This window comes from Mustela erminea, chromosome 8 (assembly GCF_009829155.1).
Source record: "Mustela erminea isolate mMusErm1 chromosome 8, mMusErm1.Pri, whole genome shotgun sequence".
In the NCBI taxonomy this organism is placed as follows: Eukaryota; Metazoa; Chordata; class Mammalia; order Carnivora; family Mustelidae; genus Mustela; species Mustela erminea.
In genome coordinates, this window is record NC_045621.1 from 68,445,059 (window position 1) to 68,471,153 (window position 26,095).

The following is a 26,095-nucleotide window of genomic DNA, read 5'->3' on the forward strand; positions in this document are numbered from 1 at the left end:
TATCACTACCACCTCCAGTAACATCTGTAAAGGGAAAGGGAGACTTTATGAAACAGCTCAGTGCTTCCTTTTATTTTTCCAGAGGCAAAAACACTTAACTTTCTTGAGAAAAGAAACCAAGCCTTATTCTAATCCCTGTGGATTTGGCCATTGCTGGATCCCAGGGGCCTGTGGAGCTATTCATTAAGAGCAGAGGACACTCAACTCTGGTTTAGGTATTCATCAGCTCTGGGAAACTTAGAGCTTAGGCAAAGGAAAAAAAAGAAAGAAAGAAAGAAAGAAAAAGGAAAGAAAGAAGGAAAGAAATCTCTTTCTCATCAGGATTTTTGCTTCCCAGATGCAATCATTCTCAATAATTTCATGAACCCAAGTGCTAACATCCAGTCACTGTTGGGGAATGGGGGTGATGACAATGGAGAGGGCCCTGTCTGGATTTATCAACCCTCCATTTATTTGCTGAACAACCTTGGGCAGATCCCTTCTCTCAGTTTCATCTGTAAGTATTTAGAGAGAGTGTTACGTGATCATGTCAGCACATGGAGCACATTTATTATAAACTATAAAGCTCCATGCAGGTTTAGAGTGTTACCATGTTAATCCTTCCAATCATGTGTTCTTTCCTTGTAGAAAAAAGACAGATTCCCCCGGAGGAAAGAAGTCAAGACAAAGTCCTGACCCACAGAGATAACGTAAATTTAGTGTCCTGTCCTAAGGCCTTATAGATTAGCCTCACGTGTGCTCCTGGTAACACTGTACCCAAGTCACAAGTGTTCACATTGTTTCCTGAGTCCAAGTCAGGATAACCTGGAGGGGCAGCTGGGTGGCTCAGTTGGTTAAGCCTCTGACTCTTGGTTTTGGCTCAGGTCATGATCTCAGGATCTTGAGATCAAGTTCCATATCAGGCTCTGTGCTCAGCACGGAGTCTACTTAAGGTTCTTTCCCCTCCCTCTCCCACCTCCTCTGCTGCTCCCACTGCTTGCTCTCTCCCTCTCTCTCTCTAAAGATAAATAAGTAAAATCTTAAAAAAAAAAAAAAAGATAACCTGGAAAGTTAGCATTATATCTGCTTGATAGCAAATTTGATAGTTCAAACCACCTCAGCCTCGTGCAAGTAAGAAAGACTCAATCTCTCTCTCTCCCTCTCTCTGACTGACTCTAAGGTGAACCTGCACACATTTTTCATTCAGTCAAGAATAACTTACTTGGTGCCCACCACATGCCAGATTGTGTTGCTAGCCCTTCCCCCCCAAAATAGTGATAAAATGTTGTGCCACACTGCAGTTCTTTGGAAAGAAAAACTGAGTTATGTGTGCTAGAAGCAAGAGGCCTAAGGGTTAATCAGAAAAGAAATAATTTTCACATAAAGTGATCTTTCTTCCCCCTTTTTTTTTATGGTAAGCTCAGAGAGAATTGTAGTAATACAGGTTGAGCAATTTTCTTTTTTATGAATCCCGTGCTCAATTTATGAAAGCCATTTTGCAACACATTTACATGCAGTAAACCTTTGCTTTAAGGTTCTGTCATTTACCTTGATCATGATTATTTATAGTCCCTTTAGAAAAGGCCCTTTACAGGTTTAGCTCTCAAGTACATCACTGCCACTAGGCAGTTCTCTACTGAGCCTTTGAGGTCATGGTCATAAGCTAAGGCACAGCCAGTCTTGCAGCCAGCTCTGAGGACAGAGAGGGCTGTTGTGTAATTAGAACTAGTTGGAATTAGGAGTCTTGGTCAAAACCAACTCCATACTCTCATCGTGTGATCCTGGCCATTTGTGCACCTTTACCATCAGTTTGCTCACTGGTAGGAAGGGAAGAATGCTTTTGTCACAAGACTCTAAAGTAGAATTTAACTAAGGTATGCTACTGCAAGATACAGGGTTAGTTATAAAGAGGAAAGTGTTCCATGAACTAATTGTCAGCAGTATGATCTATTATAAATCAGTGAAAAACAAATGCTATGCCTCTTCTAAAATCTTTCTTGATCACATATTCTATTCTCTCTAATGTGACACACACACAAATGTAAACGGAGAGCAGAAGCCTTTACCTGATACATTGGAAGACACTCAATTAAGTATTTATTGTCTTGATGGATAAATATAATTGCCAGCTGAAAGTCACTGTGCTGGGCATGGTACAGAATACAAGGCAAGTAATTTATCATCCCTAGGCCTCCAGGAGCTTATCCTTTTGTTAAGATGTCTAGCCGTTAAGTGCACAAAAAGCCAGTATGAGACAGAAGAAGGAGTTACAGTGTGTCGAAGTCCCTCCCCATATGCATACAGCAGGAAACTTTGCTCTTCTGAACACTAGGCGAGCCAGGCTTCCTCCAGCCCCATGCGCTCTTGCTGTCCAGCAGAACGTAGATGCCCACCTGGAAGGGTTTCGCTGAAACGCATACAATGAAGTGGTTCTATGGAAATAGGTGCAGAATCGTGGGAACCAAAAAGGGCAGGCAAGGCCCCACAAGACAAGCAACAGCAGGAAGCACTGTGTCCCCTAGAAGTGAAGGGCCAGGCGGAGGGCTGGCAGGGGGTGTGCTGGGAGCTGGAGCGAGGTGCAGTGGGAACCCTTGTCAACACGCAAGGCCAAGTGGGGCTGTGCGAGTCGGACTCCTGGGACCAACGCCCCGTCAGGGTCAGCAGACCCAAAGAGGGCTCCCTAGGCACTGGGTCCAGAGTCTTTCTGTGGGTGGCGCTTTTCTTGAGGGCCTGAGGAGAGAATCCTATCAGCCCAAGAGGCTGGCTTTCTGAACCTGGGATCGATCATTCTCGGCTTTTGCAAGCCGCTCAGTGGCGTGAGTGTGAATGTCTCGATCAAGTGTCTTCCTTGACTCCGCGGCACTTACCACGCCCAGCCCTCACAAGGTACGGAGCAGGAGAAAATGGATTACACCCTCAACAACAAGAGGCGTGTCATCCGCCTGGTGCTGCAGTGGGCCGCCGTGTATGGAGACGTCCTACAAGAGGATGACGTGGCCGTGGCTTTCCTCGAGGTACGTGGAGACCTCCCTTCCAAGAATACATCTTTGTCCCACTGTAGCAGGACTCGCCAGAAGCACGGGGCTTCCCGTAGAGGCTAGGACTGCAAATTCTGGTCTCTGTTAACATGTTCATCAGAAAGGTACTATGAGGGGCGCCTGGGTGGCTCAGTGGGTTGGGCCTCTGCCTTTGGCTCAGGTCATGATCTCAGGGTCCTGGGATGGAGTCCCGCATCTGGCTCTCTGCTCAGCGGGGAGCCTGTTTCCTCTCTCTCTCTCTGCCTGCCTCTCTGCCTACTTGTGATCTCTCTCTGTCAAATAAATAAATAAAATCTAAAAAAAAAAAAAAGGAAGAAAGGTACTGTGAGAGGAGTAGAGAGCAGCATCAGCTGCTGTCCTGCCCTTTTAGCCCAATAATGCAGCCTTGTCATGTATTTTCACTTGCTCCCTTTTCCTTTGCATTTTTTTTCTGTGATCCTAATCATGGGGTACCCGTCATGTTGTAGGCTGCTTTTTCCACTTTATATAAGGATTTTTTTCGATGTTCATGCAGTCTTTCTAGTAAAAATTCTTAATGACCTTTGAGTAGCTCTGCCACAGATGTGCTTGTTTTTCATCATGTTGAATATTTACATCATTTCTGGTTTCTACATTCCTTGGGTAATAGTTCAGGGAACGTTTTTGTGTAAGTAGGTCTGTGTTTGGTCACATTCCAAGAAGTGGGATTGTTAGATCCAACAGTACCTCTTTTTGAGTGGAGTGAAACCGATTATATTATTGAGGACTTTCTAGGACCACGAGGTAGTTCCAGAGGGATGTGATTTATGTCATAAACACTATTTTAAGCTGAACTTCCCTTTTCCTTCCCATGGCTCCAGCCCCACATTGCAGCATGGGCCCTGGCATTGAGCCCTGAATGACTCGCTCTATCCTCTGAAACTTAGATGAGGATCTTCGATGCAGGCAAAAGGCAATGTGGCTTCTATTTCTAACCTTATCAGTCTGTGTGTTCAAGACTGAATTATCAAAAAAAAAAAAAAAATTATCCTTTCCCCTCTTGAAGCATATAATTTGGCAGGCAGAGAGATGGGGAAGGGAGGAAGGCATCTGTAAGTGACCCTCAAGGCTGCAGAATGAAGTATTTTGAAAATATAAAGGAATAACTGTAGCTTGGGTCATACGTTGACTCCTGGCCACTACCAGTTGAAGAAAGGACTGTCTTGCAGAGGAAGCAGAGTGGGGTAAGTTGGCAACACCACAGCTGTCGTATTCCGCTGTGGAGGTCACTGCTCCTGAGCAAAGCAGGCCCAGCTGCTGCTGCCTGGTGGTCAGGATTGGTCCCAGGGCATCCATAAATTGTCCCTGAGTTGATCACACACTCAGCATGCATCAGTTCCCGTCCTGAAGACCATGCCTGCCTTTTGCCACCAAAAACTAACCACACCTAGCAGGAAAAAGTAAATAAATAACAAATGCTAAAATAGTTATTCAGAATAAATGTTAAAATTTCCCTGAAAAAATCTGAGGTGAAAAAGTGCTCTGACAGTGTAAGCTCTGAAGTAGCCCATTCTGAAACATCTTGTGACATTGCCTTTCATATAAATACCCTAGAAACAGTTCATCTGCAATTAAAAAAAATTTTTTTTTGAGTTTTTGCACTGTGGTGAAATATATCAAACATAAAATTTGCCACGTTGACCATCCTTGAGGGTACAATTCAGTGGTATTAATTAATTCACAATGTTATGGCACCATCAAGACCATCCATTTCCAAAACCCTTTCTCACTTGCAGTTCTGAATTTAGACATATGGTAACATTTTCTTTTTCTTTTTTGGTCTCCAGGCCATGCAACCATGGTCTAGAGATGCTAGTCAAGCAGATGACATAGGGACATATCTTTGTTGCTCGCGACAGAATCGTGTACCTTGGCAATTCCCATTAAAAGCCTGTGACCTTTGCCAATTACAGGAGTTTTATGTGTCTGTGTCAGATGATGCCCGGATGATTGCCGCCCTCAAGGACCAATTGCCCGAGTTGGAGAAGATTGTCAAGCAAATGTAAGGAAGGGCCTGGCTTGGGGTGTGTTTTCACCAAGTAAGTGTCTGCATCTCCGTCAAAACATCTTCCAAAATGTCCTTCGCCCCACTCCCCCATCACCGGAAGGTGAAAGCTTGGTTTTTCAGCAGCCACGTGGTGTTTCAGTTTGAGTGGACCGGAGCCTCAGGCTTGGGTGGTGGGAGAAGACCAGGTGAAGAGGGGAGGTTCTGCTCCGCTCCTTCTGTGGCGGACGGCTGCCAGGAGAAAGCGTGGGACAAGGCGGAGGTCCTACTGTTGGGCATCTCACGCAGTAAACTCGGGTTCCTTTGGTTTAAGGCAGTGAATCCAGTAATAGAATAGTGACATTTAAAGAAAGATGAAGGTGAATTACTTATATGGAAAATTCACTTTCTGCCACCAAGGTTGTTGCTGGTGAATGTTTGCTTCCCCTCTGCGAAAACATGGAAGGTTTCACAAGCTGTACTTTGAGCCTTCAGTAAATACCGGAGAGAATGTGTGCAACTAGAAAGATCTTAAAAGCTAGAAATCTTGGCTTTCAACATCAGTTCTGCAAGGGGTCTGCCTGGGATGTGAGCCCATCTCTTCGTGTGTCCTCTGTGCTTGGTCCCTTGGTCTCAGTATGAGGGTTGCTCAAGGACTGCTGTCATTTCGTTCTGTAATTTAAAAGTTCTATGCAAATGAAGCAATTCAAAATAACAGTACCGACGGTGTCAATTAATATGCTTTCTCTGTTTCTCGTAGTTCAGAAGATGCAAAGGCTCCACAAAAGAAGGTACATGCCCACAATTAGGACTCTCTAATTGTACCCTGTTAAGTAGCAGTTCTCCGGAAGTATCACAGTGCAGTAACTGAAAGTGATGTGTTTATAAATACAAAATATGTTTTCTCATGTCTTGACTCTGCTTCTCAAGTGTGTCTCCTCTGAGCTGCAAACATGCACCGGTCACTCTCCCCTTCCCGCTGTGGTTATTTTTACAGCACAAAGTTCTTTTGCAACAGTTCAACACAGGCGATGAGAGAGCCCAAAAGCGCCAGCCTATCCGCGGCTCGGATGAAGGTGAGAATTCTCTTCTAACTCAGAATCGTGTAGATTACTCAAAGTCCCTAAAATCTCTCCCCTGGGAACCCTCGGACTCTCTTAGCACCCCAAATGGTTCGGCGGAAGGTGCCCTTTTGCATTTCAGTTATTAATCCTCTTGAACTCTGGGCCTGGAGTGGAGGTGCTTGTCCACACTTCCTGGATTCTGCCTCTCCCTCGCTGCCTCTGTTCCCGGAAGGAAGGAAAGAGTATCTCAGGAAGTAGTGGTCAAGGCTGCCCACCTCCGGGAAGAGCTGGCAGGCAGATGGCTGGCACTTTGCGATGCTGTGCAGGGCAGAGATAGGGTCATCTGCAGAGCAGGACTCCAGCCCAGAGAGGGCAGTCTGGCCCCGAGCCCAGTATTGTTGGCAGCCACGAGGGAGGTGCACATGCCGACAATGACCATTTGGTTGCTTAAGCTTTGTCTCAGGAATCGCAACCAAAATAGAATGAATGATCATGACAAAACTCTCATCTTAATCACAACTGAGTCCTGTCATTCAGGAGCCCACAAATTACAGGAGCCGAAATTGCTTCCAGGGTTTACATTCAGAGGTGAGCCTCGAGGTGCCATGTTTGGGTTTGCTGAGCTCGACATTGCCTGAGCTCTGTGGCCCAGCCAGCCCCAAAGTACGCTAACCTGTGAACAAGTGTGTGGGAAAGTCAGTGTGTGTTCATGTCCCGGGCAGAAGCGCTCCTGTTTGCAGAGCTGTTAGCATTAGTTCCCCACCCCTCACTCCCTTCCCCCTGCCCAACCCCCCCACCCTCCTGCCCCAGCCAGACAGCAGCAATCTAGCAATCTGCCTACTGCGCAGCACTTCCTGGATTATGAAAAAGAAACTCTCAGGCAACGGCAGACCCGGCAGACAGGCCTAGATATCCTTCCTTTGTTCCATGTCTTCTCTGTGGCTTGTCCTCAAGCATGTGCTATGGTTCTTGGAACTGGAGGCAGCAGCCACGTACATGTGTACCTCTCCTTAGACCAAGGTGAAGGCCAGGAGTTTTGGAAGTGGGTGAGCTGACAATCCTGAGAGCGATGAGATGGTGCAAATTTGGGATGTTAGCCAAACATTCCCCCTTGCTGATGGTTTTCCTAAGAACTCCCAGGACAGATTTACCATATTGTTCCTGCCTTCCCAACAGTTCTGTTTAAAGTCTACTGCCTGGACCACACCTACACAACCATTCGGGTGCCAGTGGCTGCCTCGGTGAAGGAAGTCATCAGCGCAGTTGCCGACAAACTGGGCTCCGGGGAAGGCCTGATCATCGTCAAGATGAGCTCTGGAGGAGGTAACAGCCTCAATGAGCACCTTGGGTTTCCACAGAATGGAATATGCCATCCAAACAGAGAGCCTGCCAGGAGTTAGCGTGGCCCTTCCTCGCAGGCCCTGAGGGACTGGTGCTGTGTGTGTGCCCATAAATAACAAAATAATATGGTTAGAAGTGGGCTGGGTAAGTATCCAATATGCCCTATTTTGGAGTTATCCACTGTAAAGCAGGAGGTAAAGCGACCGACGGCAGCTGGAGCTGAGGACTCTGGGGTGGGTGTTGGCTTGGAGTTATTCCTATATAAACCCTAAGCAAAAAGCTGAAGGTCTTGGAGTTCTGAGACATGGGGACCCTAAGAGGGCATCTGGCTTGACAGGCTCCAAGACATAGGTTTCCAAAAGTCTGAAGTTGGAGGTGATAGTAGGCTGGTTCTTTCCAGCTGATGATGGTTTCCCTCCTTAACCCGTAGAGAGGGCAAGAGGCCAACTCATCAAATAAAATGAGGACGATTTTTCCCCATGGGACCACTTAATTGCCGTGTGCGTTCTTGAAATGTCATGTATTCATTTGCCATATATATTTACTGGCCAAGTTAGTGTGACTGGGACGGAAGGGATGTGTTGGGTGCAGCCATGTCCCCAAGCTGTTGCTAGGCAGGCACGGAGGTAGACAGTAAGTGGACAATTACAATCCATGCTGGCTAGAGGTTTGGAATGGTCGGCCTGTGTTGCATTGAGAGCCCAAAGAAGAAACGGTAAAGCTAATTTATCCGGAAATGATTTAGTAGCCACTGGAGGATCCTTGCTTCAGGATCGGGTAAACCATTTTTTTGCCATGTTTGAAGGCAAATGGTTCCCCTGATGCAGGATTTTTAAATGTATCAAGGATTCCCAAGATTTCCTCTCCCAGTCTCATAGGACCCAGGGTGCCTGCCTTCGCCAGTCCCTATGGCACAGTCTTTCCGCGGCTGTCCCGCACCCCTCCTTCCCCTCCTTTGGGCTGTGACGCAAATGTCTTGTCTACCTGAGGCCACCTCCTCCCTTTCTTTGATTCCCCTTCTAAAATTGTATCCTCTCTCACTTACGTATACTTTCTAGCTTCTGTCCCTGCTGGCTTTTCTCCCCGTGGCAGCTCACTCTCTGATCTGTCTTGTTCACCGTCTATGTCCCTCGCTGTGATACAAGCAAGCTCTTATAGGACTGGGATTTTTTTCTTTTTTCCTGTGTTGTTCCCTTCTGTATCTTCAATGCCTGGAGCAGTGTCCAGCATGTAGTAAATGCTAAATAAATATTTGTTGAATGAATTAATTTTCAAAATATAGGAGGCTTAATCTAGGCCAGGCCATTGCCCTCCAAATTTGGGAACCCATGAAAAAATACTAATGAATTTTACTTCTAAAGTCATCTGGGATCTCAGAAACCCCCTAAGTTTTCTAGAAGGGATCTTTCCATCTCCAAAGCGCTGGGCATTATTGCCATCTGGAAACATAATTTGTTATATAAATAGTAAGTGCGGTTTTTGAAGATAATTACAGCTGTAGTGCCGAACTGGGTGAATTGACCCGCGGGTACTTCCATTCCTGCTTTGTGGTCATTTTCTGATGGCATCCTGAGTGTCCTGTGCCTGCGTGAATGCTGGGTCTTTCCTATTCAGTGGGTCCCTTCAGTCCTGTGTTTTATGCAGTCGCTCTGCGTGTTCCGGTAATTCACCGAGCCGGCAATTTGTTGGTGTGATTAGGGCAGTGCAGCAAATCTCAGATGCATTTAATAGGCAATCTCATGCTTTTTATGTTCACAGAAAAGGTGGTGCTCAAACCTAATGATGTTTCAGTATTTACGACGCTCACCATTAATGGACGCCTATTTGCTTGCCCGCGAGAGCAATTCGATTCACTGGTAGGTGTGGATGGCCTCCTCGGAGCCGTGTCTGCAATCAGAAAAACTTGTCTGCAGCTTAATTTCGCAGTTACGTTGAACTGAGTTGCTAAAAAACTCCTGAATGCTCCTTGGCTGTTTCTTTTTCTGTGCTACGTGAGGTAAGCCTCAGGTGTTCATTTGATATGCTCAGACCTTTAGATTTTCTTTTGTGGAAATGAGTCAAAGTAGCCCCACTATCGGGGCACAATTCAGCTTTTAGACCCCCTTGTGGTAAATAACCTCCTAGAAGTCCCCCCAGTTTAGATAGTAATATTTAAAATCTGAATGCTGAAACCAGGAGAGGGAAAAAAAGAAACTTTTAAGACCAGACCTTGCGATCCATCACGTCCTCCGTGGGCTGTAGGGCAAAGCCACTCTCAGTTCTCCCTGAAAGCGCTCTGACTTGTGTAGGAAGTACCGGAGGCCAGCAGTTTCTTCGCTATGTCCCCCAGGCCTTTTTCCCAGGCTGCACAGAACTCTCTTCAAGCAGAGGATTAATCGGCCCATGCTCACTGCTGAGTAGCCTTCATCTGTTATGGAGACGGTAGGGTTCATTTCTGTTTATCCTCCAAAAATTAGACATGTTGGTGAGGAGCTCTCGCGCTATCTTGGAAATGCTGCAGGGCCAGCGCAGAGGAGAGGGAAGCAGTTTTTTCCATCTCAGGACACACGGGGCTGATTTTACTAAGAGAAGTGCAACAAGAGTGAGAGGTAAACAGCATCACATTCCAGGGCAGAGTTCAGCCACGTGAGTGCTGCGTAAATGCATTCATGTGTCATCACATCAGACATTAGAAGTAAATCAAGATTCCTCTCCTCTCGAGAACGTTCTAAAATTTTTTCTTAAGATTGTATTTATTTTTTGAGGGAGAGAGTGAGCAAGATAGAGAGAGGACACAGGCAGGGGAAGTGGCAGGCAGAGGCAGAGAGAGAAGCAGACTCCCTGCTGAGCAGGGACCCTGATGTGAGGCTCGATCCCAGGACCCTGGGATCATGACTTGAGCCAAAGGCAGACACTTAACTGACTGACCCCCCAGGAGCCCCCCAGGAGCTAGGTGGATTGTTGCCATGTCTTGTATCCCGGTGGAGGGGAGCTTAGCAAATGTGGCTTCGTTCTCTGACTGTCCTCATCCATCACAGCCCACGAGCGCCCTGCTGGCCTCCTCCACAGCTGCTAGAAGAGCCGTCTGCACACAGTCCTTTCATTTGTATTTTCAGTCACCTACATTTACTTCACTGCTTTCTAAAAGATCACTATTTCCCAGCACTGAGGGATTGGGGGGGGGGGGGGGAATGTCCTACGTGAGGCGTGCTGCCCTCTCGTGGAAATGAACACCATCAGAAACCAGGTGAGCAGTGGGCCTGCCACAGGTGCGGCACGATGTGTTTGTCCCACGGCCTTCCGCCTGTCTTGCCAGCCGGTTCTTGGCCGCAGCAACAGATGACCTGGCGTGTGGATGGGGTGTGCAGACCGTTTCCAGCTCCTTGTCAGGCAGACACTGACTTCTGAGGCCTCTGTTTCTTTGCACCTTGTCCTGCAGCCTTGCGAATTCTAGTCCTTGCCAGCCTTCCATGTTAAGGCCCAAGTAGTTGAAAGGCGTTTACTTTGCCGCAAGTCCTGGGGAATGTGAGCCTGTAAACTTCCTCCACGTGGTGCCCTGCCATTCGCTGGCCAGCGGCTTACATCATCGTACTAAGGAGTGGTTGAACCCCACCTGCCTCACCAAACTGGAGACGTGGAGCCTTTTCCAGCTTTCTAAAGATCTCCCTGAGGACAGTCTTTCTAGGAAGAATGGCACACAGGATGACTGTGCAGTACAGAATGTTGGCCAAACCCTTGGATCTATCAACACGTACTTATGAAGTGTCTGCTTTGTACTCAGTGCTCTGCTGCCTTCTGTGTGACTCTCAACCAGTCGTCCCAGAGGCTCTGTCCTTGCGATGGTTACGGTGACATTAGGGAGATGAGACTAAAACAGCCTGGAACAGAACACATTGTAGGGCTACGCTGTGTTGTCTAGAAATAACGGAGTGCCAGCGACTTACTCTCTGCCCATTGTATTTGAGCATAAATGTTAGTGCAGAGCAAATTATAATAAAATCCCACTGTACTGTAATTTGGTTGTACTCTTACCCACCCGCTAGTTCCTTAGAATTTTGTTTAGGGCTTGTGATCTCATCCAGGCATTGTGGATGGTTCTGGCTCTGGGATGGTCTTGAAGATGAGTCCTCCCTGTGCCTCCAGGAACCCACAGTGTAGTGAGGGACTCCAGGGTGTAAGAAGGCAGGGTGACAAAGGCCACCACAGAGCCAGGCACGGGGTGGGGGAGAGAGGGATGCTGGGGTGGCAGCTGACTTCAGCCATCTCTTTGTCACTGACGATCTGTGTATCCTTTTTATGTCTTGGGTTCTTGACTTGGAAATTGGGAGGGTAACGATGCTGTTCTTCCTGAGGGAAAGTACATGGGAGTTCTATGCCTCTGGGCAGGCAGTTGTGCCTGTTGTGCCTCATATGATGGGAAAGGGCCCCAGGACTATTTAGGAGAAAATGGAGCAAGGGGGTGCTTCCTGGGGGCCCCCGTGTCAGCACATACATTCCCCACTTCAGACGGAAGAACAACTTCGGCCACTCAAATCGCCTCTTCAGTGCTGCATGGGGGGAAGAGGCCAGCCTGCCCTTTGTCAAGGAGGGAGAAGGCTTTGGTCAGCCCTGCCCACTCGGAAAAAAAAAAAAAAAAGAGATTCTATGACTTTCAAAAGGGATGCAGGAATGATAGACCACCATCCATGACTGAAAGAATTTTACTTATTTCTTAATATTGGCATCTTCCCTGTAGTTGCTTGGTTTATCCCCTCCATGAAAAGCCGTAAGGCCTCAAGGAAAAGAGATGGGAGCTGGGTGGCTCAGTCATTAAGCATCTGCCTTCGGCTCAGGTCGCGATCCTGGGTCCTGAGATCAAGCCCCACGTGGGGCTCCCTGCTTGGCAGGACGCCTGCTTCTCCCTCTCCTACTCCCCCTACTTGTGTTCCCCCTACTTGTGTTCCCTCTTGCTGTGTCTCTCTCTGTCAATAAATAAATAAAATCTTTAAAAAAGAGAGAGAGAGAGAGATGGGAGCTGGGGAGCCTATGGAGGAAGAGACCAAAAGGGCAGTTGCATGGAGCAGAGGGCTGTGCACACAGCAGGAGCTGCAAGAGGGAGCGGAGAACATGGAGAGCCTGAGCCTGACAGGGTGTCCTCAGACCCAGCGTTTAAAAGTGTCCCCAACTTCAGGGGTGCCTGGGTGGCTCAGGCAGTTGAGCGTCTGACTCTTGATTTTGTCTCAGGTCATGATCGGTCGGTCGTGGGATCGAGCCCCACCTCGGGCTCCTCACTCAGCACAGAATCCCTCTGTTCTCACTTATCCCTCTCCCTCTCCCTCTCCCTCTGCTTATCCCTCTCCCTCGACTTCTCACTTCATGCTCTCTCTCTCTCTCTCCCTCTCAAATAAGTAAAATCTTTTTTAAAGACTGTCCCCAACTTTCTACCTAAGACTCACCCTGCTTGGAACCATTCTCCTTGCTTGTTTCCATAAACTACTTACCCATAACTTCAGGCCAGTTCCCTAAGTTTCCAAACTTTGGAATTAACGTTTTTCTTCGCTATTGTCTGTGCCCTGCATAGAGCAAATCAGGAACAACTGAGCTTAGCTCCCATGTCCAGACATCACTTGCATCATACTTTCCTGTGCATTTGCATCACCGTAGCACTTGTGGGGAGGGAACTCTTTTGGAAGGGGTTGGGAGTGGGGACCTCCTCTGTGCCAGGCACTCTGCTTATGTGATACAGGGACATTCTTCCCAGTCCATCCTGTTAAGAAGCGTGCATATCCGGTACTGCGACACCAAGTTTCCTGAGCTGGAAACAGACATGCGAGAAACTAGGGAATCGATCCCAGTCTGCGTAGCTAGAGTGGGGTTTGCATTTAGTCTGTTGCCCTCGAACACTGCTCTGTTGCAAAACCCCAGCTCTTTGTCTGGCACTCACAGACTTTCTAAAGCTGTCTGGGCTGTCTTTTTGGTTCCCCAAGGCTCTCTGATCCTGACAAACAGGTCCACTGACAGTTTTCTAGCCTTCCTGCATCTGTACCCGTCCTTTAGCAGACCAACCTGGGAGCTCAGGGGAAACCTTGCTGTTCTGACCCACCCAAGTTTGTCTGTTTAATCTTTTATAGCCTGGCTTCTTTCTCCAAGAACCTCTCCGACGTACATTCATCCGACATGCCCACTAACTCTCAAAATGCCCGTCCAGTCTTCCCACACGTTTATCCGTGTATCTGGGCATTGGGTGTGTGTCGATGCGTCTGTCTGTCCTTCATAGCCACGCATGAATGCCAGCAGCTGACTGTCGATTGAGTGTCAAGAGGGACTCCCTGATCAGAGCTTACCTTCCCTTAGCCTGTAAACTCGCAGAGACCACCTACATCCTGAATGTGTCATTTCTCTCGTGCCCAGAACCCAGTGAGCATTTATGGAACATAATGGTTATGGGTGCGACTGCTGATAGTCATGCTGGTAGAACTTGCATAATATTGATATTTCCAACTTAAATACCGAATATCCCAGTGTGGCTAGCATCATATTAGGGAAATCCTCTTTCAATTCATGTCCCTTTTGCAACTTTGGACATATATTACAGATCCACAAATGTCCGCATAGTATACGTAAGTTTCCAAGGCATACGAATCATACATTTTACTAAGGGAAAGCAGTCTCCGTCATTTCTCATAAAATACAAATGAGATCGGTGAGTCAGGTAGAAAGTTTTGAATGAGAGCCTTCCAGAAAGTAGCAGAAGCCCTCACCCAGAACGCCATGACTTTGTGGCTATCATTTCTAGCTCAGCATCGCTCCAAGAGTGGAGGGATGGGCCAGCATGGGTCATGTCGGTACCCAGAGCCCTCTGTCCGCCAGTCAGCTCAGGCCGTGTGTTATACGAGCTGGATAAGCAGGAACGTCACCGCAGTCAACAGCCCCACCACAGTTAGTGGTGCTGTGGCCAGATGTCCAAAAGGGCCATCCTGGTACCTGTTCCAGAACAGCTAGTGGAAAATAGGAGGAAAACATCTCCAAGGACTTCTTATGCCTTTACCAGAGAAAAGAGACTGTTTCCAGGGATCTCCCAGGCCCCAGGGTAAGGGGGACCCCCATAGGTCACTCCTCACCAAAGCTTATTTACCACAGTCCACGTTTTTCAGGCAGTGGACTTGATGATAGTGATCACGATGACTCTAAGGGTGGCACTGAAGGAAGTGAGCATTAAGAATAAAGGTGTCTTTCTCCTCTGGGTGACACTGGAGAGGTCCTGAAAGCCCCTCCAGAATCCTTTATCCTCAAAACTCCTTGAAGCATTCAGCATGGAGTACTTCTCTGTCCTGAGAGTCTGATCTATTTTTGCCTTCTTATTCACAGACTCCCTTGCCAGAGCAGGAAGGCCCAACTGTTGGAACAGTGGGAACTTTTGAACTGATGAGTTCCAAAGATTTAGCGTACCAGATGACCATTTATGATTGGGAACTCTTCAACTGTGTGCACGAGGTAAGTGCTTGCTGAGAGCGAGAGGAGGTACCGTTGTGATTCTGGACAAAGACTGCTATGCAGCCCGGTGGCAGACATGGATGTATGCAGCAAGATGGAAACCACACGATCGTTTATGGAAATACCGAGCTTATTAATAAAGCCTGTTACAAAGTCTTTGTGTCTTCAAGAAAAATCATAATGATTTAGAGTATCCTTCCTGTGCATGTCAAGCCAACAGCCCCTCGTCAATGGTTCTATATTTAAGAAGACCACTGAAGCCCCCTCGCCCCGTAGTACATAGCTTGAATCCTGGCCAGTGATGGGACTCACATTTGCTGACCCCCGTCAACTTGTAGTGACAAATAAAGAAGCCTCATTGGTGTTTTGATTGAGGAACAAAGAAATGAAATTGTTTTCTTTTCTTTTCTAGCTGGAGCTAATCTATCACACATTTGGAAGGCATAATTTTAAAAAGACCACAGCAAACTTGGATTTGTTCCTGAGGAGATTTAATGAAATTCAGTTTTGGGTTGTCACTGAGATTTGCCTTTGTTCCCAGCCCAGCAAGCGTGTTCAGCTCTTAAAAAAATTTATTAAGATCGCAGCCCAGTAAGTATCATTAGCTTAGAAAGAAAAAAAATGTTTGAGCTGCATTTTCATTTTTTCCTATTAGGGCTACATCTTTCAAAAAAGAAAGAAAGAAAGAAAGAAAGGAAGGAAGGAAGGAAGGAAGGAAGGAAGGAAGGAAGGAAGAAAGAGAAAGAAAGAAAGAAAGAAAGAAAGAAAGAAAGAAAGAAAGAAAGAAAGATAGATAGATAGATATAGGATCTCTTTAGGCACAAGGAACAACAATGGGGGCTTTAGAATAACTGAACTCTGGTAAAAGGTTAATTTCATCAGGCTTTTGTAATACCGGACATCAGTATATAAATAAATTAATACCTCATAGCATGGATACCAGAGTCAGAATCATGACCTCTTTGCTCTGAACTGTCCTGACTTTGTGCCTCCTCCAGTTTAAAGAGTCCTTCAGCAAAGTTCCGTCGTAGAAAACTTGTGTTGATGAGGCCTTTCGAGTGGCTGTCCCACAGGACACCTTCTCACCAGTAGAGGGCAGTGGAAACATGCAGGTACATGAGCACATAAAACTCAGCCAGAATGAAATCAGTAAAAGGCATAAAGGCGAGCTAACCTGGGACATGAAAATCATCTCCATCGACATCAGAAAAAGCAAGCAGCTTATAAATATTCTATTTAATAGCAGTTCATGGGAAACAATTTATTTACTGCAGGGGCCGGTTAGATTTCTCCCTGACATGAATTTAATCTTCTGCTATTTAGATATGCCTGACAACCTCTGTTTACTTCCATGTTTTTGGTATCACCACAATGCTAAAAATAAAATGCTAAATGTGGCCCATGGCTGGGAGACTTCTTTCTAAATGCAGGGAGCTTTCGCACAGGAAGGTGGGGAGCACAAGTAACCCCAGCTAGCAATTTTCTTGGGTCAAACAGTTTAGATCCCATACAGAGTCTGATTTCCAGAGCTAAACAAAGAAGTAAACACTGCCTGACATTTCATATGTATTAGCTTGCCAAATGCTTCAAATTATTTTGCCAAAAATTTGAGGGTTCAACAGGATATCCAAATTTTCAGATTCAAAGGCTAATCTCTCTTCATTTGGAAAAGCTGCCTTTCTGAAGAAAGATTTAGTAAGATGTTGCTTACAAATTTCTGGATCAAAGGATAGCCACTTTGCCGAGGAGACCGAACAGCCTTGTTGCAAGGGGCAGGTGCCTTGGCGTACTGGCAAGGGGAGGATTACGGAAACTGTGACGATACGTGTTTTCCCGCTATGAAGAGCACATTCTCCCTTCGCCTTAGCCTGGCAGTGCCAAATGCAACAAGGAGAAGAGAATGGCAAACTGCACCCCAGTGTGGGGGATCAGCAGGCCTTCGGGGGCCTGATCCTGTTAGTTGACAGTGGCAACGTAAGAGAGGCTTTCCATAACTTAGGAATTCTTTTTTAACGTTTATGCCTTTTTTATCTTTCTTCCTTCTGATTATGGGAATGAGTAGGCAGCTTTGGCCTTTGGTATAAATTGGCTTATGTTATTCAACCTTTCCTAAGCTGGTGCTGTCCCACAGTGGAGCTGTGAGCACGGCCCTGCTGGAGAAGATTGTAGACTGTCCTAGAGCAAGGTCTACAAGAACGAGACTTTTAGAGAACTTCAGCAAATTCCATGTAAGCTCTTTGACCTGCCCAGAGCTTTATGAAGTCGGGGGGGTTCAAGTACTATCATCTCCTTTCGCAGGGGAGACTTAGGCATGGGGACAGCTTGTGACTTACCTAGGGTGATGAGGTTAGTTGGGAACAGTTAACAGAGCAGTGACCAGAAAAGCAAGTCTGTATTCCTGCATGTGATTTCAAGAGCACATGGCTAGGACAAAGGCAAACACGTGCATATGATTATTCTCCCTGCCTTCAGCCCCGTGGAGGGGGTGGAGGGGGTTCCTCTGAAACTGCTTTCAGCCCCTGACCTGAGAGCCACTGCCCCCGCACAGCAAAGGCTTTGCTGACTTTTCCACCAGTGGTATAACACATCTGATAGCTTCTCTGAAAACGATTTTCCTCTTTCCACGCAGACCATTTAAGAACTACTCATTGCTTCCCCTACAAAGAGAACGCAGGCAGCAAAAGCAACAATTTAATTAGCCTTTCACAAAAATGTTCATCCAAACAGGATTTAATTATGATCCAGCTGACTTAGATAACCATATTGATTTGGGGTAAAGGATTTGCACTTGTTTCAAAATTAATTCTTTCCCTTTTTGAGGAACTGCTATGTAGGAGCTGGGGAATTCCCTTCTTTTTTCCTTTCTTTTCTTTCTTTCTTTTTTTTTTTTTTTCTTAAGTTAAATGAACTACCTGGGCTAAATATTGCCATTCTTTTTTTTTTTTTTTTAAAGATTTTATTTATTTATTTGACAGAGAGAGATCATAAGTAGGCAGAGAGGCAGGCAGAGAGAGAGGAGGAAGCAGGCTCCCTGCTGAGCAGAGAGCCCGATATGGGCCTGGATCCCGAGAACTCGAGATCATGACCTGAGCCGAAGGCAGCGGCTTAACCCACTGAGCCACCCAGGCGCCCCAAATATTGCCATTCTAATAAGAATCTTTGATCTTGCTCCACAATAGTCTTATTCCCAAATACATATTCATAAAGGCTCACAGTTGCCAAAGTGCATAAAGGGATCAGCCTCGTTAACATCGGTAAAACAGAAAATAAGGTTACTTTTTGGTCAATTGTTTGGGTTCTTTGTCAGCTTCATAGGGATCATGACTTGTAAGCTGATATTTCTCAACAAATTAGAAGGCTTCGAATGGCAGGTTAGAAATTTCCACGGGGGCAGCAATTTGACTTCCTCTTTCCTTTCTCAGGGGAAGGAGGCCTCAGGCTCAAAGTCCAAAAGTCTTCAAGGACATTTTGCTTCCCTCTTAACCTCATGCGATGTTTCCTTCCAGGTCCAACAAGGCTTTTAGGAAGCTCTGAGAGCATCCTAAGGATCCCTAGGGAAGGGGTCTTTAAATTCCTTCTCAAAACCTGAACCTAGATGGCTGGAACCATCCCCTTTCTAAAATTACCGTAGGAAGCCAGATAACTGAACATGGTCACCCGAGTGGAACTTACCCAGTGCATTAAATCTATCATTGCCTGTTCTCCTAACAAGTCCTGACGATTATTAATGACTATCAGAAAATAGAACTCTAATTTTTTTTTAATCGCACTCGAAAGTGTCATTTTACTCAGCCGTGTGCCTCTTGTGTTTCAGCTGTAAGGAGTACAAAAATCTGAATTCCTTTTTTGCCATCGTCATGGGACTAAGTAATGTTGCTGTGAGCCGCTTGGCACTCACGTGGGAGGTAAGCCTCAGCTGACATCCAGCTGTGACTTTTGCCTTAAGAATAAAAACACAGGCTCACCAGTGAGCTTTTTAAATAGAAATATCACTCACACTGGTATAACAATGGAAAAGGTGGGACCCTTTGAGGGAAGTGACCTGTCTCCTTTTTCCAGTTGCCTGAGAGTGTGAATTTCAAAAGGTATTGTCCTTTCGTGGAGAGGAAGGGAAATGCGGGGGTCTCAGCTTCTTGGTCTGTGCAAGGTAAATAATAATACATCTAGCTCCTGAGTAGAACATGAATCAACAACATTGCTGGGGTGATTTCAAAGGTTTTGCTCATGGATTCTGTTGTTTTCTGGAATGTCTGCTTATTGCCTTATCTGTAATTAAGAGAGGACAGAAGATCCATTTTTATCCAAGTAGTCATTTTGCTCTGGGGAAAATTAGCCAGAAGGCCAGCTGTTTGGCCCTGCTGAGTACTAAGTATCTCTTAACCGCCTGGCCGACCTCTCTGTGTGTGCAGGCACAACAGCTGGCTAATATTCAGGTTGCGGCAAAAGTTCCACAGGTGTGTTGTGAACCTCTGGAGGAAATACCATTATTGGTTTGTTGACAGTTGGGTATTTGTGCTAAACATCTTCGTTTTTCATCAGCTAAGTTACTCAAAATGTGCCCGACCCCTTACGTGTGGTATATAGTTGAAGAAATACTAATCTCTCATAGAACATACACACAAAAATAGACTCTTACTAAAAATAAAAAAGTATGTGTAAGTGGGACACAAAAAGAGGTCAAGGAGTAGATAACAGAGATTTCATCTGCGAGGGTGCTTTAAAGAGGCACCAAAGGCAGCTGTTTGCATCTCTAAATATTTTCCTCAAAACATTTCCTTCCCCATTTGCCTCTTGAAACTGTTTTCTTTCCCTGTCCCTCCTAAATGTTTCCATTGTTTATAGGACAGGTCCTCACAAGTTCCTCTGTCTTGGGTTTCTCTTAAAATTCCAGGCTGATGCGGCACACAGCAGCTCATCCTCTGAATATAGGAATGAGGGAATTGCTGAGGCCTGCGTGCCACGCAGCTGGTATCATCGTCCAGCGGGTAGAGGGATGCAGTTAGGGCTGCCACGAGGTTGAGGCGAGGAAGCCACACAGCAGGCTCCCCTGTCTTGAAGCCCAAAGCTCCTGGAATCTCTGGAAACCTAGGGTCCCCGTGCAGGCAGTCTGCCTTCCCCAGCCTGTTTGCAGCTTCTGATGCCTCCACTGAGTCCATAGGATTTGGTGGGGAGGATCTCTTCCAGGGGTCCTGGGGGGAGCCCCAGAGCAGGTAGAGCATAAAACAGCAGCCAGACGTTCAGGCCACAGAATGAGGGGGGCACTCTCTGAGTCTCCGGTCTTGGTCTCAAGAGAAACACTAGAGGCTGCTCAGGGGGGTGGGAGGGTGTGAGCTGCCGAAGGAGAGAGAAGGCCTGAATGGGCCCGTCCTTCGTTTTCCTGGGGAGGCGGAGGAGCCCCGCGGTCTGAGGGCTGCCCTTCTCCTCCTTGCGCGTTGCTGAAAGAGAAGATGAGCGCAGGCTCACTTAGAAGTCTCCGTTCTTTAAGGTGAGAGGTAATTACACCATCCTGTAGGAAGCACGTTCATCCGTCAGCATTTCTGATTTGAGTTTCTCTACCTGTACTTGCCGAGAGCCTCCCACGCTGCCCACATGGCTCCGGTGGAGAGCAGGAGGGCCCGGACACGAGCAGGGTGAGAGACCAGCCTGACCTCCCAGGAACACGCAGGAATCTGTCAGTGAACCGAACGGAGGGAAAGTGAACCGCACGGCAAAGGGAATGGTTCAGCATGGGAGGGAAAGACCAATCAGACATCAAGCAAATGGGAGTAAAATCCTGGAGCGGTTTCTCGCCCTTGGCAGTGCGCCCTCGGCAGGGCAGGGTAGTTCCTCACTGTGGGGCTGTCCTGTGTAACTGAGGCTGCTCAGCGGCCTCCCCGGCCTCCACCTACTATGTCAGTAGCTCCTCTCACTCTGCTCCACCCCAGTTGCGACAATTAAAAAAAAATGTCTGCAGACATCACCAAATGTCCCCCAGTGGATGCCGGTGAGGGGCGCAAAACTGACCCCAGTTGAGAACCATCGCTCTGGAAGCACAGGGTGTACATAGATTGTAGTGTTAAGACCCACAAGATTTGTATTACCGTATACCATCCGGTCTTTGACCCAAAAGTCAACTAAGTAAAGGAAGACGGGTAGAGCAACAGATCTAACCCAAAACGTAATCCACTTGTAGTTTTTCTAAAGTAGTCTATGTCCATGGCAAGTTACCACCTAAAGAGGTGATTTGGATACCACGTGTGGAATGAGATCCTTGCATCCCTTAATGCCCATCCTGGCTCTCATCCCGTTGGACATTCCCTCTGAGTGAGCTATCAGCTTCTCCCAAAACCTAACTCGAAAAGAGATACTAGGAAAATGGGCTTGGAAGATATGTGGGAGACTCGTCCTAGAAACAAAATAAGATTTTTTACAGATGCTTGAATGGGAATAGGACAAACTCATTCAGCCATGAGAGAGACAGAAGGGAGAGGAGCTCTTTTGTGAGTGCAGAGGCCTCACGGGTCAGTCCGTTGTTGCCAGTAGACTTCCGTGTGGGAAGCAGAGCTGAGCGGGGAACCTCCGAGCCCTAGAACTCAGTCAGGGATGCCATGGTCTCTGGAGCAAGGACACATCACGCTGCTCTACCTTGGTGTGGCCTGTCAGAAGAGAATAGTTCAAGGTCTCAAAGATCCCAGGACCCAAGCAAAGAGAGAACCAATAGACAGAAAGATGGCTTGATAATGGCCGATGGGCTATGTGGGTACAGCCAGTGGCGCTGAAGCAGGAACCACGGCGGGAGAGCCATCTGTGCTCCTATGACAGCAGGGCAAAGAAGTCTCGTGAGGAGTCGCTCGTGTGGAAAAGCGTAGCACGTGTGAGAGAGGCATAGGAAGGAGGCAGGGGATGTGAGTTCCACGTTAGACCGTCATCTGCTGTGTGACTTCGGGCATGTCGCTTAAATTATGAGACCTAATTTCTTCCATCTAGGAAACATGGGTTTAATCTATTCAAATAAGTGTTTAGGGAGTAGTGACTACATCCATGACACCCATCCAGGCACTGGGGTTATAACAATAAACACAACTGGCGAAAATTTCTGTTCTCATGTAGTTTACATTGCAAGGGAAGAGGAGGATTGAATGGGTAGTTTCTAAAACATTTAATCCTACTATTCTCTGGCCTAAACTCCTAATTACGGGAATCAAAGAGTTTAAATGGTAGGAGGAGGTAATCCCAAATCACTTGTGGTCTGAGAATGCAGTCCTCTGTATGAATAATTAGAAAACATCATAAAAACACAAAGACCAAAAAGCATCTGTCATTGCTTTTGTTTCAGTGAGATTAAGCGTGTTAAAAGGTAAGTTCTTTATGTTCCAGATGATGTCCAAATGATAAGCCAGATTACAGCCTAGGCTGTTTTAGAGATGTTTGATTAAGAGCTGGAGGAATACGTTATCCCTAGAAATGGTAACACATGGTACTTATCTAGATATCGAATCTGACATATGAGTGTGGCATTTTCGTGTCATTAACAGAAACTGCCAAGCAAGTTCAAGAAGTTCTATGCGGAGTTTGAAAGTTTAATGGTAAGTGACAGTGGCTCCTTGATTCTGTTCACTGTCTACGTTAATCCAATTTCTGATTAGGTGAATTGAAGTTCTCATTTCAGAAATTTTACCTGTCCTTGTATGACTTTAAGAAGTTTATGATCCCGTTTTAGTGCTGCTAAAACAAGCATGTCTGACTAATGAATGGTACCCGCAGGAGTCAGCTTAAAGAGGACTTATGTCCCACATAAGGTCAATTTGTGTAACTAAGAAAAGCAGTATAATAGGATCCTTTCCACCTAGAAAAGGTGGGCTCTGAGTTGGAAGCTGCATTTTCCTTGCCTTGCCAAAATTATTGTTCCCCATTGGCTGGGAGGTGTTTGCAGACAGAAAAGGAGTGAGTGGGAGCTGGTAGGAGTGAAGGGATGGTTTCAGGGAGGGAACAGGGGGCTGGCAGGGAAAGAACCCAGAGAAGTCCATGAAGGAAGGAGGCAGTGCTGGGGGCGGGGGGGGGGAGGGGGGTGTCCCAGGAAGGGTCCCAGGAAGGAGGCGGTGCTTCCAGAGAGGGGTTCCCAGAAAGGAGGCAGTTCTTGGGGGGGGTCCTAAGCTGGAGGCAGTGCTTGTTGGGGGGGGCGGTTCCAGGAAGGAGGCGGTGCTTTGGTGAGAGTAGGTGGGTCCCAGGAAGGAGGCTATGCTTCAGGAGTGGGGGGCTCCCAGGAAGGAGGTGGTGCTTTGGTAGGGGTGGGGGGTGTTCCAGGATGGAGGCATGCTTCTGGAGGGGGATTTGGTGGAGGGGGTGTTATTTTACATAGGTTGTGTTTGCTCACAAAGGGACTCTTCCCTCAATCCCTGCAGGCAAATCTCCCTCTCAGGCAAAAAAGCAAATAATTTTCATGTCAGAAGGGAAATTGTTTTAAAACAAAAATCAATTTAACTACATCTATAGCTACAGCTTCGTTGAAAACTATCTGCTTGGGGCAAAACAAGTCTAGGTGTGTTAGAAGGTAGAGGGGCTGGCATATGTGTCATTAGTCATTAACCAGCATCTCTCTGTTTCTCCTAAGGATCCTTCTAGAAACCACAGGGCCTACAGGCTGACTGTAGCTAAGCTGGAGCCGCCTCTCATCCCCTTCATGCCTTTGCTCATTAAAGGTAATTCTAAGGGAACACACAGGTCAAACCAGGGAGGGGTACATGGGGAAGAACATGGGCAAGAACCGGATCAGACCGAGCTCTTCGGAAAGAATGGTCCCATCCTTCCCCCTTCCTCACCTCCTCTGCCCCTTGACTTTTTGGAAAGGCTTGCGAAGATTATTGGAGGAGCAGGGATCTAAGATTTGGAAACACTTGATAGTGAAACCATGGGTTAGTTTGGAAATTTTACTAATCTCAGGTAAAGTGCTTTCAAAAGTTAAACACCCAACATAAAAGGAACGATTATCAGCTTTTTCCAACTGCAGTGTTATGCAAATCTTCCAGCATAATCTAATGGTGCTATTGTGGTTTCTTGGTATGACATATTTCTGTTAGTGATTAGAATGTGACTTTTATTTTTGTGCAGATATGACATTTACTCATGAGGGGAACAAGACGTTCATTGACAATCTAGTAAACTTTGAAAAAATGGTACGTACGGTATTATAACCTTATCTGCAATGTTTTATTTATTTTTTTTAATCAATCTGGATTTGCCCTAATGAAGGAAATAATTTCCATATACGCTGCCGTGTTAAAAAGGTAGTTACACATAAAGGAGCTTTGAAAGATTTGGTTCCAATTGGCTGCCTATTTTAGTCTGTCGATTCTCTTTTGTCAAACTGAATGGCGTTTGTGCTGCAGCTCCCAGCAGCCACTAGCTTCTGTGCCGCGTGCTTGGTCCTGGGCTGCCTGTTGCTAAAATGTACGAATGTTCCAGAGTGACTTCTATGTTGCTATTTTGTTGTAAGATTCCTAGAGCTAGACTTCCCCAGGATGCCTTTGAGTTATCTGCTGAGCACGTAGGTAAAAGGCAACGCCACAGCAGATCCTTCTTAAGTAGTAGTCATTGAAATGTATAAATAAATAAAATTTGCCCAAGTTCAGAGAAGGAACTTGAGAGTCTTCATAACAAAGACCACTTTTTGAAAAAGAAAAAGAAAAACAACAACACAGATGTGGAACTGGCGTGTATCTTCGGTAGTTTGCAGCTCCGCTCAGCCAGAAAAAGCCGTCATCTGGCAAGAGTTGCCTTGCCATTCGTTTTCTTATCTTCTGTGAGGCAATAAAGCAGGTCATGCCAAAACCTATCTTTAGCTACATAGTGCATGTTCATGGAATGCTCCATTGTCTTCTAAATCCTCTGGCTGCGGCCTGGATGGCTGGGGTGTTACAGTGTGATCTCTGCGTCGGTAAGCATCTGCCCAGGGTTACACTTTGCAGTGGGGAGTATGGGCTCTGCAGGAAAAGCTCAAGCCTGGAGAGTTAGGGAGACAGGAGGCTCAGTTCTCAGCTTCGTTCCTTTGTAGCGATCTCTTAACTTCTCTGTGGGTCCGTTTACCCAAGAGTAGATAGGGGTCCTGCCTGCTCCTTCTGTGTCTGGAGATTGTTGATGGGTCCAGATTCCTTTAAGCCGTATATAGTGCTACAGAAGTCTCCTCAGAAAAAGGTTCTTCTGGTTTCTTGAAATTCAGCTGGTATACTCGCTCCAGGAGAGCTGGAAACCTCCGGCAGTGATCTGTAAGGATCATACCATCCAGCTTTGGGAACGAGCTTAATGCAAGCGCAGCCTGGTGAAGAAGTCCAACAATTGTCAGGGAATTGAATTTCCATGCCTTAAGCTTGTTAGGAAAGAGCAAAAGAGTCCACACTCCTCAAAGACGCCCTGTGCTAGAGGGCAAGTATTTCCTCAGCAGTGTTCCCATCCAAAGGCAGAGTATGAGCATCTCTAATACTGTCAGTTTAATAAATCTTTGATCAAAGTAAAAAAATATTCTTTGCTCACTTATTAGTATGGAGAATTAAACATATTTCCCTGATGTCTCAAAATCTGTTTTCCAGAAATGAAAGATTTAGCGAATAGGTAAAGAACCTTCCAGATCACGTATACAGAAATGCAGACGAAGGGATAGCTAAGGCAACTATTTGACTATAAAATATACGTGTGCACAGAGGCGTAGAAGGCAGGGTTTCTTAAAGAGTTGACTGAGCTTCTTTTGATCATTAAAGTGAACAGAACAGGACAAACAAGAATAGCAAAAATACCTGTCAAGGAGAATGAAAGTTGTTTCTTCTAGGCTCTTAGATCTTGGTGTCGCCTCCATAACCTTCAAAGGAAGAGTATTATCTGATGGCTGTTGAGAGTTCCCCTCTCCCATTTCTCCTCTCCATGTCCACAGCAGTGGGCTCTTACACGCCTTGCCGGGAGGAGAGACCCGGCTCCTCACACCCATCTCTCAGAGATACTCTACTTTAACTTACTTAAAAGCACCTGAACCGGGGGTGCCTGAGTGGCTCAGTGGGTTAAAGCCTCTGCCTTCAGCTCAGGTCATGATCCCAGGGTCCTGGGATGGAGCCCTGCATCAGGGTCTCTGCTCAGCAGGGAGCCTGCTTCCTCCTCTCTCTCTGCTTGCCTCTCTGCCTGCTTATGATCTGTTAAATAAATAAAATCTTTAAAAAAAAAAAAAAAAAAAAAAGCACCTGAACCCCCGAGCTAGC

General features: G+C 46.4%; 1 protein-coding gene across 7 annotated transcripts in view; it reads left to right on the top strand.

Moving 5' to 3' along the window:
• RAPGEF4 (Rap guanine nucleotide exchange factor 4) overlaps positions 1–26,095 on the top strand; it is a 288,137-nt gene that overhangs the window by 249,594 nt on the left and 12,448 nt on the right. For all 7 annotated transcript variants that reach the window (XM_032355961.1, XM_032355960.1, XM_032355959.1 and 4 more), the window contains 12 exons: positions 2,843–2,993; positions 4,949–5,037; positions 5,780–5,810; positions 6,017–6,095; positions 7,260–7,406; positions 9,183–9,280; positions 14,751–14,876; positions 15,289–15,467; positions 18,691–18,781; positions 22,391–22,441; positions 23,467–23,554; positions 23,964–24,028. In XM_032355961.1, the coding sequence (XP_032211852.1) occupies positions 2,843–2,993; positions 4,949–5,037; positions 5,780–5,810; positions 6,017–6,095; positions 7,260–7,406; positions 9,183–9,280; positions 14,751–14,876; positions 15,289–15,467; positions 18,691–18,781; positions 22,391–22,441; positions 23,467–23,554; positions 23,964–24,028 (1,195 nt within the window). The remainder of the gene's footprint in view (positions 1–2,842; positions 2,994–4,948; positions 5,038–5,779; positions 5,811–6,016; positions 6,096–7,259; positions 7,407–9,182; positions 9,281–14,750; positions 14,877–15,288; positions 15,468–18,690; positions 18,782–22,390; positions 22,442–23,466; positions 23,555–23,963; positions 24,029–26,095) is intronic.